This window comes from Notothenia rossii, assembly GCF_949606895.1.
Source record: "Notothenia rossii genome assembly, chromosome: 1".
In the NCBI taxonomy this organism is placed as follows: Eukaryota; Metazoa; Chordata; class Actinopteri; order Perciformes; family Nototheniidae; genus Notothenia; species Notothenia rossii.
The window spans coordinates 72741243-72759492 of record NC_136912.1 but is presented as its reverse complement, the minus strand read 5'-3'; the positions used below and the strand labels follow the sequence as shown (position 1 = coordinate 72759492).

Sequence of the window (18250 nt, the reverse complement as noted above, 5' to 3'; positions counted from 1 at the left end):
ACTGTACGGTGTTTTCCCAACAACAAACCCTGGATTACCCCTGACATAAAGGCTCTCCTGAAAGACAAAAAGAGGGCCTTCAGATCTGGCAACAGAGAGGAGCTGAAGACTGTACAGAAGGAGCTGAGGTGGAAAATCAGAGAGGGGAAAAACAGCTACAGGAAGAGGATGGAGGAACAGCTGCTGCAGAGGAACGTCAGTGGAGTCTGGAGAGGCCTGCAAACCATCTCTGGCTACTAATGGCGCATTTACACTGCAGGCCTCGCTCGGTTTGGTTAGGCCTTATTAGGCCCGGCTCACTTTAATGCTGTGCTCACATTACAGTTTAGGAATTGGGGTAGTTACTATAGTAACGCAGTGTAGGCGGGGCGATCGGCTTTTTGGCGGGCGGAGCGACGCTGCATTCAACTGCCGTGACGTCATCTTCAATGCGACACAACTCACAAAACACACAACAACAATGGAGGATGTGGAAGCCATCGTGTCCTTGCTTCTTGGTATGTGTTTTTTTCTTCTTAGGTTCACTGTTTTCAAAAATGCTGCAAGCGTCCCTTAATATATGCGACACTAGGGATTAAGTCGCGCGAGAATTGTGACGATTCTCTCTGACCAATCAGCAGTCGTCACTAGTTTAGCATATTCCGCCCGGTTGTTGGCCCCGCTTGTTGGCCTCGATAGAACCACGATTTAGTCGGGCCAGAAAAAAGGTGAAAAAGTAGCCCCGGGCCAAAACTAGGCCAAGTGGAAGTGCAACCAAAAACGGGCCCCGCACGGCTCGGCTAAAGCGAGCTCCGCGCTGCAGTGTGAATGCGCCATTAGAGCCAGACTCCCAGGTCCGGGGGGACCACCAGTGGGCAAACAACCTGAATATCTTCTTCAACATATTTGATCAGTCATGCGCCTCCCCCTCCCCCCCGACCCATTCCCCCCTGCAGCACCCCCCATTGTCCCCACTGCCTGGAAATGGCCCTGTTACCTCTCCCACCTCTACTCAGCCCCCGACCATCAGCTCACAGACACTTCTCACATCAACCCCCGGTTCTTCTCCACCCGCTGACGACACCTTGTCCTTCACAACCTACCAGGTGAGGAGGGAGCTGCAGAAGTGTAAGGCGAGGAAGGCGGCGGGTCCAGATGGCATCAGCTTGAGGCTCCTCAAATCCTGTGCAGATGAGCTGTGTGGGATTGTGGAGCTTCTGTTCAACCTGAGCCTGAAGCAAGGGAGGGTACCACAACTGTGGAAGACGTCCTGTGTGGTACCTGTGCCAAAGACCCCTCAACCCAAGGAATTCAACAGCTACCGGCCAGTGGCGCTGACATCACAGCTGATGAAGACCCTGGAGAGGCTGGTCCTTGGACACCTCCGGCCCCTTGTGGGATCATCAATGGACCCGCTGCAGTTCGCCTATCAGCCTGCCATCGGGGTGGATGACGCTGTCGTCTACCTGCTGCAGAGGTCCCTCTCCCACCTGGAGAAGTCTGGGGGCACTGTGAGGATCATGTTCTTTGGTTTCTCCAGTGCCTACAACACCATCCAGCCCCAGCTCCTGGGGGACAAGCTGCAGCTCTCGGGGGTGGATCACCACCTCACCTCCTGGATCCTGGACTACCTCACCAACCGCCCACAGTACGTGAGGACCAGGGAGGTTCAATCAGACACCATCATCAGCAGTACGGAGGTCCCCCAGGGGACGGTGCTGGCACCATTTCTCTTCACCCTCTACAATGCAGACTTCACCCACTACACTGCAACCTGTCACCTGCAGAAGTTCTCTGACGACTCCGCCATCGTTGGCCTCATCACCAACGAGGATGACAGGGGGTACAGGGAGCTGACGCAGGACTTCACCCTCTGGTGCCAGAGGAACCACCTCCAGCTGAACGCAGCGAAGACCAAGGAGCTGGTGGTGGATTTCAGACGGCGCCAACACTCCCCCCCGACACCAGTGAACATCCAGGGATTAGACATTGAGATTGTGAACTCTTACAAATACCTGGGTGTTCATCTGAACAATAAACTGGACTGGACTGACAATTCTGCTGCTCTGTACAAGAAGGGACAGACCAGACTCTTTCTGCAGAGGAGACTGAGTTCTTTCGGGGTGCAGGAGGCACTCCTTCAGACCTTCTTTGACTCTGTTGTGGCATCAGCCATTTTCTATGGTGTGGCCTGCTGGGGCAGCAGCATCTCGGTTGCTGACGGGAAGAGACTGAACAGACTGGTAAGGAAGGCCAGCTCTGGCCTGGGGAGTCCTGGACACTGTGGAGGTGGTGGGAGACAGGAGAATGGCAGCCAAGCTGTCCTCCCTGCTGGACAATATGTCCCACCCCCTCCAGGACACGCTGTCCTCACTTTGTAGCACCTTCAGCGACAGGATCCTGCACCCCACCTGTCACACGGAGAGATACCGCAGGTCCTTCCTTCCTGCAGCGGTCAGACTTTACAACCAGCACTGCCCCTAGTAGACCCTCCTACTCACACCACAACACAGACTATAACACCTTGCTGCTAAATACAAATACAAACCAACTTTGTGCAATATGTGCTATGTGCAATATATATATGCCATTAATAACTGTTTAATTTATACCTGGCCGCTAAATCAATATATATATATGCCGTTAATAACTCTGTAATTTATACCTGGCTGCTAAACCCTTGTTACTGTTACAAGGTATGTATCTTGTATTTTGTAAATTGTGTAACTTGCTGCTGTTAAATACCGTCAAACTATGTGCAATATGTGCTTTATGCGTAATATATACTTTATATACATAGGCCATCTTTAATAACTGTAATATATACCGGGCTGCTAAATCCTAAGAACTGCTACATGATTTGATTTGTAGATTTGATTTGTTTTTGATCTGTATTTTTGAAAATTATGTAACTTTTTTTGTTTTTATCTTTTTTTAGCATATTGTTTATTATATTATAACTTAGTAATTTTTTTGCATATTGTTTATTATATTATAACTTAGTACTTTTTTTTAACGCATTTAAGATATGCAACACAAAGCTGTCTGTGGCTCTTTCCTGCTGTAACGCTGCAAATTTCCCCTCTAAAGGTATTTTGATTCTGATTCTGAGCTAGTAGCCTACCCTAGTTAACTATATTTGTTTTTGTCTTTTAGCTAATTAGCTGCAAACTCGAAGCACTGGCAGTTTAGTAATTTGTTGTTGCGAGCGACTAAATTGATCCTACCAATATCAATCATGCGAATTGCAGTCACGTGGGCGCTGGGCTCGCGCGGACTATCTGACGTAATGATTTCCGAATCTTTTCTGTGCTTTTGCCGGTCGTTTTCCAGGAGCTCCAAAAAGCCGTTTAGGACAGAGAGTGATTACATATACTATACAGAGATGCTGTATGAGAAACCAATGTGAGTTTGGAAAATTGCATAATATAAATGTATTTGAGTATACCTCAACAATGGAATTATGGTCAGAAATGACCTTTAATATAAAACATGCAGGTATGAATAGTGATTAATAATTGATTAAAAAGCACAATAAATGTTCTCTTGCAGACAGACTGTTAGCTGCTGGCCAGTGAGTCTTTTAAAGAGCTGCTACAAATTCTCATTTGATGACTTTTAGGATTTGCACATTTGTGTTGTGGAGTCATTCTACAGAAAAGGTGGAATCTGGGTGATACAAATCTGCTGAAATATATTCCTTCTAAACACAACTAAAACCTGTTAAATAGCAATAACTAACTCTTAACTTGATGAATCCACAACAAGTAGAGCTTAAAGTATTTTTTTTTTTTTTTTACATTATACAAAGCTTATTTATATACAAAGCTTAAATTTTATGTAACACGTCACTGGTGTTACGTGTTACCAGGAAGAAGAGTAACACCAGTGACGGTAACATCAGTGACAATTTGGAGAAAACAAGTTGATTAGAAATATATTTCAGGGGGGTGCATGATACCCTCTTCTACCCACCCACCAACTATACCATTTTAACAAAATTGCTGCCATGTGTCAGACCAAATATGGCTTCAGTCAATATCAAAATTGTTTAACTCTTCAATACAATACATTTTCCCATTCAAATGTTCACCCCTAGAGCTATGAAATGAGTAACACTAATGAGAGACTGAAAGACGCACGTACAATTTGAAGAGAAAATTACACCTTTAACAAACAAAGTAAGAAGTATCTGACTTTCCTTATGTCTTTGTCCACTGCACTGCCTCAAATGATCTCTGTTACAGGAGGCACTTCAGAGAGAGTACATTACTTCAAAATAAAAGCGGCAGTAGCAGTAACACTATGACGTAATTTTGGGTGACTGACATTTATTGGATATTATTATTATTCAGTGTTATATTTAATGTATGTACTGTTATGTAAATATGAATGAGATTTATTTATTGAATTTTTTTTTTTTTAAATGAAAACTATAGGCTCCAATTCCATGTATGATCAAAGACAATCTCTATTTATTCAACATATATAATGAATGTGAGTATTAGGTCAACGTCATGTATTTTGGTGCCTGCAAAAGTAAGTGACAGTACTTCCACCTTTTCTGTAGAATGACCCTGTTACGGTTGTTACGCATTTCCCAAAAGGTATAGTTTGGATGTAACTATACAACTTATCCATAGTAGGTTTATAAATATTGCAGTTATCTTGAACCTTTGAATTGGAAATCAACAACTTTTGGAGCTACATTAATAACGTTAACGGTAAAGGTGTCATTGCTAATTTCTGCTATTAAGGAGATGGTATCTACTCAAGAGACAGCCGTGACCTAACTAACCATACGATCACTGCGAGATGTTCGACTGGCCAGGTGGGCGGCACTTGACTTCTGGTTACAGGCTGTACTACTACTCTCATATAAAAGTCAACATTTCGTTCTTTCAGAATTCCTCAAATACACATTCACTGAGCCACTTCGAATATTAATTTTGTATTATTCTTTTATTTGCATCAAACACGTTTAGTTATATTTTGAATGAGACATAACCGAAATAAGAAATCGTGGAAATAAAGTGCACATTTGAAGATCGTATTAGTTTGCAGATCCCTTACTCAAAAGTAAAATGAAGGACCGTCATCTGGTTCAGAGGCAATGTAAACCATTACATCATTATACTTAACGGACTTGTTAACATCTTACATCTTAGTTTTGGTTCTAAGCATTACTTTCAGTGCAAAGGGAAATTAATAGCATAAGTGCAAGCATAGAATAGATTAGCCTTTGGCTTTAGTTAATTCAAACTAAATAACATTAGAGTGAGTGAGATATCTTCGTTTATTGTATTTGGAAATGTGAGCGTGGCCTGGGCAGTTACAAAATGTAGCTGATATCTGATTGGCCAATAGCTTTGTATTCATATGGTTTCGAACTATTCTCTCTCCCCATTGGACAATATGTAGCCATCCCTCGCTTATCATTGGCGGATTGACACAACGCCGAATTTCAAACCGTCATTCAGCGTGTTTTGGAAGGAAGGGTGATTTAACGTTTGCAAATCAACATTAGTGTCAGCTCGTCAGCTCACATGCTAGACGTTTTAAAACGTAAAACTAACTGCGTTTTTAGCTAGACATTAGCTACTGCTAATGTATCTCATCTGAGATGGCTGAAACGGATAATTCAGCACGGAAAGGATTTCTGGACTTCAGTCCGGTAAAGCGAGCCGACTCTAACAAGGAGAACGATGTTCCAGTTTTGGTTTTAACCCTGTTTTCAAAGGCTCCTTTTGTGACATTTGGAAATGTAAAGTTGGGCACCTCAAAATCGGCTGTTCTGCGTATTGAGAACCCAACAGCGGATTCAGAAGCGGAGGTTATTATTGAAAAGATCCCTGCAAGTAAAGGATTTTCTGTGGAATACAGGACTTTCACGATTCAGGTAAGTTATGTTCTCAGTTAACGTTAGCTTTTCTCTGCACCAATGGATACAACTTCCATGTCTCAAGAGTTGTATGCTCAGGACCTTTGTTTTGCCAAGTTAACATATTGTATCTCTGCTATCAATCGTTAACGTTTTCCCAGTAGGATAAATCGATCGATATAGACTAAATGTTGTTTCCATTGAATGATCATGTTCCCCTGTTCTTTGTGTTTGCAGCCCGAGGACTCATTAAATTTGATCGTAACATGGACTCCATCAGAAGAAGGTGGAATAAGGGAGCTCATCGTCTTCAATGCCAATGGGGTCCTCAAACAACAGGCTGTACTGCTGGGGAGAGCAGAAGCACCGAGAAAGAAAAAGGTAAATGTAGAGCTGTATCGGTGATTACAAATGTATAATATTGTAGTTTCTGAAGTGGGGAAATATACAGATTGTTTGTATTATCATAGTAGTAAATGACATTTTTTAAATGTTTGACACAACTATTGATGACCTGGCCTCACATTTAGCTCAAGGAAATTGTGATTCATATTTTAATAAATGTTCTGATGTTATATTCAAGATGAGTAATTGTCAATATATTTGGCAGATTTACTAATCACAATAACGTTGGTCGGTTGCATTTCTAAATTCAAAAAGCTCGCCTGAAGTTGGACAGCTCCGAGTTGGCTTCTTCTTTTTCTTCTTCTTCGTCGTCGTCTTCTTCGCATTCTTCTTCGCCTTCTTCTTCTTCTTTTCTCGAATTTTTGGCGGATTGCAAACAACTTTAAGGTGCATACCGCCACCTCCGGAGTCGGCTTGACTCGGTTTGCATTTATAAAGAATGCACACATGTGTTTAATCGTTAAAGAGCAACTTCCAGGTTAAAGACACCTGTGAATAAATGTGTAGGAAAATGATGAATACACTACATTTTCAAAAAAATATACAGAAATATACACTACAGTGACATCTGGCGTCGTTTTTGTAAGAAATGTCCACTTCCGCATAAAAAAGCCTCGGCACGTGACCTCCCGCGTGTGACGTAACACCAGCCGGTGTAACGTATTAATAAACATGGGTCCCAATGCTAGTTTCGACACAGAAGAAGTTGAACATGAATATTCGAATGCATATGATGGACCACAACCTTATAATTATGAGCCTGCTAGGCTTCCAAGAGACCAGGAGCAGCCAAGGATTAGAAGAAATAACGGCCATCGGAGAGAAATTGAGCTGTGGTGTGAGGAGAACCAGTTGAGAACTGGTATAGTTATCTTGGTGAGTGACCGGCGTTAGCTACAGAATGTTAGCTAACGTCACATCACAACATTGTAAAGTTAGCTATCATATATCAGGCTATAACTAAAGTAGCATTGATAATATAGTAACGTTACTGGCAGGACTGTTGATACTGATCCATAACAGAAACTAATGCGCAAGTATCAGCCGTATCTCGCGTTACCTAATGCAACTCCACACTACGGTGCTGTGTACCGCAGGGCTCGAGCTTAAGGACGTCCCGGGGCCGAAAAAAAATAGTGTCGGGGAGGATAAAAAATTATTTTGGGACGAGAGATGAACGGCGATGAAAATGAAACTGACTGCACGTTTTGTGTAACACACAGTTATTAAACCTCCTTGTCAACATAAACGCACAAAACATTTAGCAACCCGCGAAATACACACACACACACACACATAGGCCTGTCGCGATAATCGATAAATTGACTTATCGTACGATAAATAAAAATGGACTCGATAACTTTTCTGAGCTCGATAAATTGCCGTTTACATAAAGATTTGACCAGCATTTTAGCCTGGAGCGCTGTGGCTGCCAGGCGCGCTGTGAGGGGCGGGACTGACACACAGCCAGGTCAGGACACTCCGCGTGCACGTGCAGCAGCGTAGCAGCCAAATTAATAATATAGCGACAAGCGGGAGACAACGTGTGACTAACGGTACGTCTACACTACAGGCATCAAAAAATGCTTTCAACGCTTCGCCCATTCACTTGAATGGGGTGACGTAGAAGATTTGTAATCTTCGCCGAACTGCATTGTGGGGAGCATGGCTTTGCAAGCATCACGAGCATCTATCGGCATCAAAAGTTGAACAATGTTCAACTTTTGAGGCTCGATGCTTGGCATCAGCCCATGAAATCCCGTTTATGCAAATCCCGCCAGTGCAAGCGCAGCCAATCAAACCGCGTGCAAGCTGGGAGAGCCAGACCGCAGTTCATTTCCTCATATTCCAAACGAGATATTACGGTAGCAAATCACCCGGTTCTTTACGACTGGAACTATTTACCGGGATACAAACCGGAGGAACCAGGCATGGAGGGAGGTGGCAGAGACAGTGGGTGAAACTGATCGTTTTTTCGCCTGTTTGGAGAGTTTATATCCAGTTTACTTCGTTTTAACATTGCTATTGCTTTGTATGTCGGGGGCGGGAGATTCATGTGATTGGTTGCTCGCAAAAAATCGCCAAGCTTCAGACACGCCCAGCTCCAAGATTTTTTCATGCCTGTAGTGTAGACGGGCCGTTACTCGCGGGGAATTTAAAGTGAAATGGAATTGGTTACAAAACCTAACTACACATCTCAATTCTCCGGTGTGGCAGTATTTTGGATTCAAACCAAATCAACGAGGCGAACCTACGGACTTGAATGAGCCGGGCGGTGTGTCGCATTGGTTTAAAAAAGGTAGCGACAAAAGCAGGCAATACCACGCATTTTAAACCACCTAAAACACAAACACCCCATTCCGTTTTCCCAGCTGGCAGCAAACACGGCAGCTGGAGATGGAGAGCCCCCGCCAGACAATGCAAACATGTTGGTGTTCCTTGCTCGAAAACTTAGAAAAACAGATTTGGATATGGCCTGTTGAGGCATCTGGGTCTTTGAAGGTGGACTGTACACCTGACTGTTGTTTTAAGGAGTTTTTTTTTGCTTGTGAGATAATGTGTGCTCATATTTATTTATTTATATTGACTCGAATAAGAATTAGCACCGACCTCAGCTTACGTTGTCAACAAAATATTAAAACCAAATTCTGAATCACACTGAGACCTTAGTGAAGTATTTATTTGGTCACACGTGTTAGTTATTTACGTTGAGGGTGATGGTGTGAACCTATTGTTTTGAAGGTAAGAAAATGATTTTTATTTGAATGCCGTTAGTTCTGCTGGTATTTGGTCATGTACAAAAGTCAATATTTAAAAATGTTACCTTTTATGTTAGAGCCGCATGAAAAAGTCAGAGGATCACCAAAGTTCTCACGAGTTGCCATATATATATATATATGAGAGAGAGAGAGAGCTCTGTTTTCCAGCCTGACTCTATTTAATTTATTGTTTGGGTTGTGTGTGATTTAATTAATTTATTATAATTTAATTAATTGGTTTTAATTATTATATATAATTTATATATTTTAATATGATTTCACATTTCATTTGCAATGTTGAATGTTCAATAAAAAGTTATGTTTGAAAGGGTGTACTTGAATTATTATTATATATTATCATTATGTCTAAAATGGTCTTAAAACGGTTCCGACAATATTATCGTTTATCGCAATAATTTCCAGAAAAATTTATCGTCCAACACAATTAATTATCGTGACAGGCCTACACACACACACACACACACTAGAGATGTTAAGATTCACCGATTCGCATCGGTGCACCGGCATAAACGTTCAAGATGCGAGTGCACCGGTTGAAAGAGTGCACATCGGCTACAGTTTGGGTTGAACTCGCGATGCATCGATTGCGTAGCGTCTTTGCATCGGTAAAAAACCGATTCATTCATATAAAATCCCCTTATCTTGTCAACGTTCAGCAGAGATGATCTTTGATATTTGCTTCGCCACTACGGAGAACGAGAGTCTCAGTTATCAACACACACGGAAGTTGAGGAGAAAGAGAAACACAGCGCAGCGAAAAATACCTACAAATCAAACGTTTGGCAACACTTCGGATTGTTCAAGAAAGACGGTGTAATAGTCATTTATGCTATATAGTTGACCGCAGGTCATGGAGAGTAATAAGGTATCCGTAGACCTTTGTATGAGGTACCTTTATTACTTAACAGGTCTACAGCCATGATACATAGATCCGTCCTAGATGCGGACTTGCATACACACAGTATCACTCCGCAGCCGCACCCCATCAGTAACGTCCTGATGGTATATGTGCGCGGCACTATTACTACAGACGGTCAACTTGAAAAATCACTCGCAAATTGTTAACGATGCCGAGCCGCTTTAAAGTACACAAGTAGTACGAGGAACTTAGCGACGCACATAAAGAGGCGACATGGGGTCTGCGGCTGAAAAGAGAAACCTGAAAGTTAGACATATGAGTTAAATCACTCAGTGAGGTGTTCTGTCAGAGAGAGGTGTTTAGCTTACAGCAGCCTGTGACGGCCAATAATAATTTAAATGTCTTCCTTACTGTAAGCAGTTATGAAATACCTGTTTGTGAAAGGTTATTTGTTTTCTTTATTGTTCAGATAGAAACCAATGCTTTCTGCTCACTGGTGAGTTAGCCTCTGAGTGTTAAGCACATCAGGCTGGCAGCTGTATGGGCATTGCTCTATGGTAGCTGTTATTTGCACATTGTTAATCATGAGCAATGCATCCTTACATTGTTTAACTGTGAGGTGTTATACAATTGTACTCTGGAGAGCTTTTAAAGGTAAAAAAATAAACGGCATGATGGGATGTGCAGTACCAAATATGTAAAGCACTTTTTTGTTAATATATGATTTGCTTAATATAAGGAATAAAACAAAAATCCTCTGTCGTACCATATTGAAGTATCATTATTTTTGCATCGTGTTGAATCGCATCGTATCGCCCCGAATCGCATAATGTTGAATCAAATCGTATCGAACTGTATCGCAACAGGGGTGAATCGTATCGTATCGCATCGCCTGGTGTTTCAAAGGTATCGTTAATGTATCGTATCGTGGCAACGTATCGAGATGCGCATCGCATCGGCCTCAGTGATGGAGATGCACATCCCTAACACACACACACACACACACACACACACACACACACACACACACACACACACACACACACACACACACACACACACACACACACACACACACACACACACACACACACACACACACACACACACACACAGTACGTAGCTACAGCTGTACCCGCAAATTCCTGGCCTGCAAATTTGCGGGTCTAGCTATGTACTGAGTGTGTGCAGCGCCATTTATCTATTATATGGCTCTTGAGTGTGTGTATTTCACGGGTTGAGTGATGTACAATGGCATCCCGTGGAGGAATTCTGAAATGTTTTACCGTTATATCACAAAAACGCACAGCAGAACCAAACCCTGGAGCGCCAGCCTCTTTATTTACTTACTCCTCTTCATCCCCTATGGGTAATAAGGCTGAGATGAGAACCCTCCATCGTATTTAGCCTCTCCCCATGTAGGGGTGGGTACCGAGCCCCCGGTATTAAATGGCCCCGGGCCGGAATTATTAAAGACAGTGGTAACGTTAAGCTCCGAAGTTATCTGACTTTTTATCGGTACTGGAGACATTTAAAAAATATATGTTATATATATTATTGCTACATAAACATTATATCGCCGTTTTAGTTTCGCCAACTCCGTTTCTAATATGCAATAAGACTACAACATGCGTCTATGATGTATTTTCGAGCTTTCTAATCCATATCAAATCCTGCATTCACTTTTTTTTAATTGTAATTTTCAAGCAAGTTTAAGCATAAATGTAGAAAAAATAAAAACCTGCAAGATGCTCTATATGTACTAAGTAAATACATTTGTTCATGCTCAAGATTAGATTCAACTCTATTGTTATTGCACATATTACAGGTACTGAGACAACAAAATGCAGTTTAGCTTCCAACCAGGAGTGCAACAAGCAGTAAAGTGAAAAGTAATGTACACAATCTAAAGAATAAAATATAGAATGAATTGAATGATGAATAAACAGTGAGGGGTATGAATATACACAGCAGCCTGTGAGCAGTATGAACAGTGTGTATGAATATGCTAAGATATATAAAGTATGAAAACGGTAAGCAGTGCAAGTATAGTATAACATATATATATATATATAGATTTATATAGATTAGGGCCGGGACTTTAACGCGTTAATTTTTGTGTAATTAATTAATTAATCTTAATTAACGCATTTTAATCGCACTTATTTTTGAACCGCGGAACGTTTCTCACTGGATGAGTTTCAGGGGTACCGATTATACTGGAGCACCAACTAACGTTCATTACTTCAGACAACAACAAACCACAGTGAACAATAGTCAAACATGAACGAAGAAGCTGATGAGACCGCTTTGGTTGGCCCCGTGGATGGGACATTTTGTTTTAAAAAAACGGACGGATGGAAGCCTCGATAAGAGCACGGTTGTTTGCAAATTATGCAAAAAGGAATTCGCATATCACCGCAGCACATCAAGCCTCAAGTATCACCTCAATGCAAAACATATAGCAGCTAGCGTGGAAGCTAGCGTGGACGTTAGCCCGACTCGGAGTACAAGGACCCACACCCAATTCGCGTTGATCAAACAGTGGCCTATGCAACAGAGAGATTTTATTTTTCATCAGGATATTGGAAGAATAGGAGGGATTGAGGTCAATCACTGGCACTTTTTTATTTTATTTTAAATGGTACACTTTATGTTGAACTATTTATTACATTGTTGGTGCAACTGGCACTTTATGTTGAACTGTTTATTGTTTTGGCCAAGGTTATTGAGAGAGTTGGACTGAAATTGATTAGATTTTTTTAAATCAACTGTTGGTAAATCAACAAAGTCTGTTATGGCCTCTGAAGCATCAGAGAGATGTTTTCTAATAGTCAGGGTTTCCAATGTTCTGAATGTACTTGAAAGTATTGTGTTTTACTTAAAAAACAAAGTGTTATAGTTTACAGAAGGTCTACCTACCTATAGGCTACCTGAATCTCTGAAATGTACTATATTCCTAAATATGCTATTGCTACACTTTATGGCAAAAATTGCACTTTTCTGTTGGTCTTGGTTAAGTACCACCTTGAAAAATAAATAAACAATGTTTTGTATTCAGTCATTATTCAATGGTATACTAAAATCCATGTGAAAAAAATTGCTTTTTCACTGTTCTCAGGTCAAATATTTATATGTGATTTAAAAATGAGATTAATTTCGATTAATTAATTACAAAGCCTCTAATTAATTAGATTAATTTTTTTAATCGAGTCCCGGCCCTAATATAGATATTAATTTCATGATGATAAACATTGTGGAACAATTATGAAAAATCAACAAGCCTGTTGATCGAAATTGCGCAGGTCTGCGCAGGTCTCGCTTGTCTCAAACAAGCCTACTAATAACTGCTTCAACACGTGTATTTCGGTTTATTCACGGCATTCATTTAGTTATTTTACTGTAGGCCTATTGTTGTTTTATAGTTATTTGTTAATGTGTATAACCCAATTTCGTGTTCTTTGAAATTGAAAAGGATATTGCATTGTGTTTGTTACTTTCGTTGCAGTTGTATAGTCTTAAGAGTAATTTGGCTTGGCTTCCTATTTTGTATGGACATGCTTTTATTTTGAAGGAGAGTTAGCGCTGTTGACAGGAAGTTGTTGTTGCTATGGAAACAACTTGACGGAGATTAACGGAGAAAAAGTAATATCTACATATAAAAACGGAGAAAGTAAACAATAACGTTTATGGTTAAGTGTGTTAGCACCCCCCGAAGAGGCACAAGCTCTTACGTTGATATTGGAGTTTTCAATACATTCAATTTGGCAGCCACAGTGCCAAAAAAAACAAATATCCATATAACGAAAATGAAACCCGAATAGTACTCCATCGGATAATCGGGTACAGCCCAACGAACGGATAATCGGGTACAGCCCTACAATAATGTTTAAAAATAAGTCAACAGTCCTGATTTTCCTAGTTGGTCATTTTGAAATGGTTTCATCACATAGTTTTCATTCTGACATGATAAATAAAAAATGTTGGTTGTTTTTTTGTGTTTCAGAAAAGCTTATGGGACACAATCAAAAACAAAAGGGAGGGTGAAAACATAAGCGTACCCAGGAGAAACAAAACGGATCAGCCACTGAAGATGGCAGCCAACAAAACCTTCCAAGTGTCCCGAAAGCCACTGTACAAGCGGGAAAAGCCACGCAGCCCTCTTGCTGCTCTCAATAAGGGCGAAGCTGTCAGAGAGCGGTCCCTCTCCAAGCCTACTCCAATGGACAAATACTTTCAGAAATCAGAGGAGCAGAAGACCTATAATTTGTCTGACCAGGAGAATATCGATTTTCTTCAGAAGGACTCTCCTCTTGTCCTACTCGTCCCAGCCGGGAAGCTGATGGACTCTAGCAACATGTCTGCTAGTCCACATCTGCAGGTGGGCAAACCCGAATATAGAGATCTAACCAAGATGCTCAACAAGACACTGTCACCTATCGGGACACCGGAGATGTTTAAGAAGTTTATGCCACGTATTCAGTCCGACAGCCCACTTTCTGCTGACAGTGGGTTAACTGGAACCCCAGTTCCCTCTTTGAAAGACGCACTTGCCCTCATTGACTCAGATCTGACCAAAATGAACACCAGTCCTAGAGACACAAGTTCAAGCTGTGGATTTTCAGATTCATTGGACTCCAAGAGTGGGACTTGTGGCTATGGACCTGACAAAAATGTCCTTCCAGTGTTACCTGATAGCCCACATGGGTCGGACTCCAACGAGCCGAGGCTGACCTTCTTTGTCAGCAAAAAGGTTGTTGTGAGCGAGGTGGTTTTAGAGGCTGATAAGGCTACGGAATGGGTCAAAAAGGCCTCTTTTACTTCTGCCACGGTGATCAAGAACAAAGCACCAGTGGAGGCAAATATTTCGAGTGGAAGGAAGATAAAGAATTCAAGACGAAGGCTCTTAGAGAAAACCCTGGAGCTGTCTGATGGAAGCAGTCTGTGTGATTCTGCACCAGGAACACCTATCCTTCCTGTCATAAAGCTAGAAACGGAAACCAAAGGATTGCAAAACTCTGCAAACTCCCTGTTTGATGACAGCCATCCAGCCCAGGGGTTAACCTCCTCCAGCCTGACTCCACGCCTTGACGGCTCCCCTACACCCATCACCTTCCCCGTCACCTCCCCTCCGTCTTTGGCCCCGGCTCGCTTCTCTTTCTCAGCCACTTCCACGCCCCCAGCAGCCCACGCTCCGTTTGTTTTTCCTGTCAGCTCTCCGTCGCCCCTGTGCTCATCTTCTCCTCTTCACCGTCACCTGACACCACACGCGTCTCCAAATCTGTCTGTATCTCAGTCCGTGCCGGAAGAATCATTTCCCATTTACATGGCCGTGAATAGCAAGAAGAGAAAGAGTGAGGAGTATTTCAAAAGTGATGTGAAGATTGAGGATGCTGGGAAAGCTGAGCCTGTCAAAAGGAGCAAGGTGGTTCCTGGGAAAAAGGAGCCCCTAAGATCCGTCCAGGAGAGGAGGAGTGCAACACAGAGGCCCAGAAAAACAGGTGGGCAAAACATTCATTGATGTTAAGATGTGTGTTATTATAATACATTGTGATTTTAAAGACCTGTATATTAAATTCAGTGTGAAGTGAATTTCCACTTTTGTATAATAACACAAAAGCCTTTTAAAGTTAAAGCCATGATAAATGTAATATTCACAGCATTTTTCTTTTGTTGACCTAAATAAATAAATACATTTGTTACCTATTTCCAAAAATCTAACTTCTGTTGAAGGTTTGCATGGTTTCTGGACTCTCTTAATTTACTGTTTTGATTTTTTTTTTCCTAGGCTCAGTGAGATCTATGACAACATCATCTTTAAAGATGGCAAGGTCTGTGGCTCCTGCACAGGCCAAGCAACCAAGCTCCAAACTCACCTCATCACGAGGTATGAAGTTATGCATTATTGCCTTTTTAAGAAGGGGAATACATCTTGTATAAGAGTAAACATTTATGTTGTTTCTTTTGACAGGTGACCAGTCTCTGAGGTCATCTCGTATTTCCTCCATGAAGACGTCAAAGATTGTTGCTGTAGCGCAGTCAAAGCTGACCTTCATCAAGCCGGTGGCTCAAACAGGTATTTTGATAGAAGAACATTCTACATTGCACATTTTTGAAAAAATGTTAATGAGTGTTTTACAATTTCTCTTTTTCTTCCAGCCATACCGAGACACCCGATGCCGTTTGCCGCAAAGAACATGTTCTACGATGAGAGGTGGATCGAGAAGCAGGAGAGGGGATTCACATGGTGGATCAACTATGTCCTCACCCCTGATGACTTTAAAGTCAACACTGAAGTCGCTAAAGGTAGCAATCAGTGGGCTGTCACTGCTTAAACATTCTCGGGAAAACTTTTTAAGTGTGTAGTATTTTTGTTCCAATACAGTTTAATCACTTAAAACAGGGGTGTCCAAACTTTTTTCACCGAGGGCCACATAAAGAAAAATATACGAGGGCTGGGCCGCTCACTAGAGGTGAGCAATATTGCCTCATAAGTTCAGTTATAAGTTAGCAAAATTAATCAAGTGTAGGTAAATTATGCTTGATACTTGATAATGCCTTAAGAAAAAAACTGGTTATATCACAGCTCTCCAGAGGGTTTAATTTATTTAGTTGGTAGCTCGTTCCCTAAAACAGGAGGGAAATATGAAGGGTATATTTCAAGCTTGTTAGGTAAATAAGTTATTGTGCTTTTTTTTACTTATCAGCTAAGGTTTGTTAGAAAATGTTCCCAACTTTAATTGACTGAATTTATTTGAAAAGTGGGCTTATTAACACATGAATACTACCGTGTAATATATATATTTAAGATGTACAATATAAGACAAGCACATGTTTCATTTGTGGGCCGTATTACATTATACGGCCCACAAATTAGCTGAGGGCCGATTCAAAATGGGCCACATTTGGCCCCCGGGTCTTAGTTTGGACACCCCTGGCTTAACAATTTAAGTGCAGTTATCGTCGCAGTGGAATATTTCTATATAGGACTATCTCAGCCCAAGATAATTGCACATGGTGATTACTAAACACTTTTCTATTTGTTTCCTCTGTAGTTAATGCTGTGTCCATTGCCATTGGCAGCGATGATAAGTACAGCGTTCCCAAAGCTCCCACCAACGAGGAGATGTCTTTCAGCACCTACACGGCCCGGCGGAAGCTGAACCGCCTCCGTCGCTCTGCCTGTCAGCTGTTCACTTCTGAGGCCATGGTCAAGGCCATTCAGAAGTTGGAAATTGAGGTGGAGGCCAAGAGGCTGCTGGTCCGGAAAGACCGCCATCTTTGGAAGGACATAGGTACCTGAGCATTATTTACTGAGGGGGCTTATCAGTCAAGTTTTAGTTCCCTTTTCTCACACAAGTGGAAGACGTTTTTGCTGTATCATTAGCAAAGAAATATCTGCTGAAGTTTTGCTCTGTGAAACTCTGTGATTTGTAACTATATTTCCTTATTTTTGCCATATTTCAGGTGAACGGCGAAAAGTGCTTAACTGGCTTATTTCATACAATCCGCTGTGGTTACGGATTGGGCTCGAGGTATTATGATACAAATATTTTCCCTCAGTTTTTTCCCCCCAAGACAATCTTGCAAGTTTCTTCGCTATCCATGCAAAAGTTGCTTAACACAAATGTTTCTCCCACAGACGATCTTCGGGGAGCTGATCTCCCTGGAGAGCAACAGCGACGCGTTGGGTCTGGCCATGTTCATCCTCCAGCGGCTGCTCTGGAACCCAGACATCGCTGCGCAGTTCAGACACGCCAAAGTGCCAAACCTTTACAAAGACGGTAAGTTAAGAACATTGAACTAGAGACTGTTGCGTGTTACTGTCATAAAAATGCTCAAGACTGAGTTGGAGACTTTCTTCCATGTGCTACATTTGAATCCAAATGAGTAAAAGGCTATTTTTTGGGTTACAAGCCGAAAACCTATTTTGCCATAGCATAAGCAGACAGAAATCTGATGAAGAAAAAATGAAATTGAGAACTTTGGTTTTAGTTAATTTAATTCATAGCTTGACTCCTTACCATTCTCTCTCTGACATAAACCAACTTCAAAAAATATTTTACAAGTTCTAGATTGGCCTGACATTTAAAGCCGCAAGCTTTGAATATTTTCATCTATTAAATCTGCTACTTTATTGAACCCCATCATAAATTGTTTAAGCAATTTACATATCTTTGCAGCTCTACTGGAATTGTATATTGTTAAAATGACCGTTGCTATAAATATAATGGTCAAGCATTTTATTGATTTCCTTTTTTTTATTTATCCCTTGAACACATTTACCGTAATTTTTGCACGTTTTTTTCCCATTTTTCGACCCTGCGGCTTATATAACGGTGCGGC

The 18250-nt window shown here is 41.6% G+C and overlaps 1 protein-coding gene across 1 annotated transcript in view; it reads left to right on the top strand.

Annotated features, from left to right (window-relative positions):
- Positions 1-5447: 5447 nt before the first annotated feature.
- aspm (assembly factor for spindle microtubules) overlaps positions 5448-18250 on the top strand; it is a 35479-nt gene continuing 22676 nt past the window's right edge. Inside the window, exons 1-9 of the mRNA XM_079667982.1 lie at positions 5448-5878; positions 6098-6241; positions 13911-15405; positions 15693-15791; positions 15876-15980; positions 16064-16210; positions 16960-17199; positions 17372-17439; positions 17547-17688. Of these exons, the coding sequence (XP_079524108.1) occupies positions 5603-5878; positions 6098-6241; positions 13911-15405; positions 15693-15791; positions 15876-15980; positions 16064-16210; positions 16960-17199; positions 17372-17439; positions 17547-17688 (2716 nt within the window). The 5' untranslated portion in view covers positions 5448-5602. The remainder of the gene's footprint in view (positions 5879-6097; positions 6242-13910; positions 15406-15692; positions 15792-15875; positions 15981-16063; positions 16211-16959; positions 17200-17371; positions 17440-17546; positions 17689-18250) is intronic.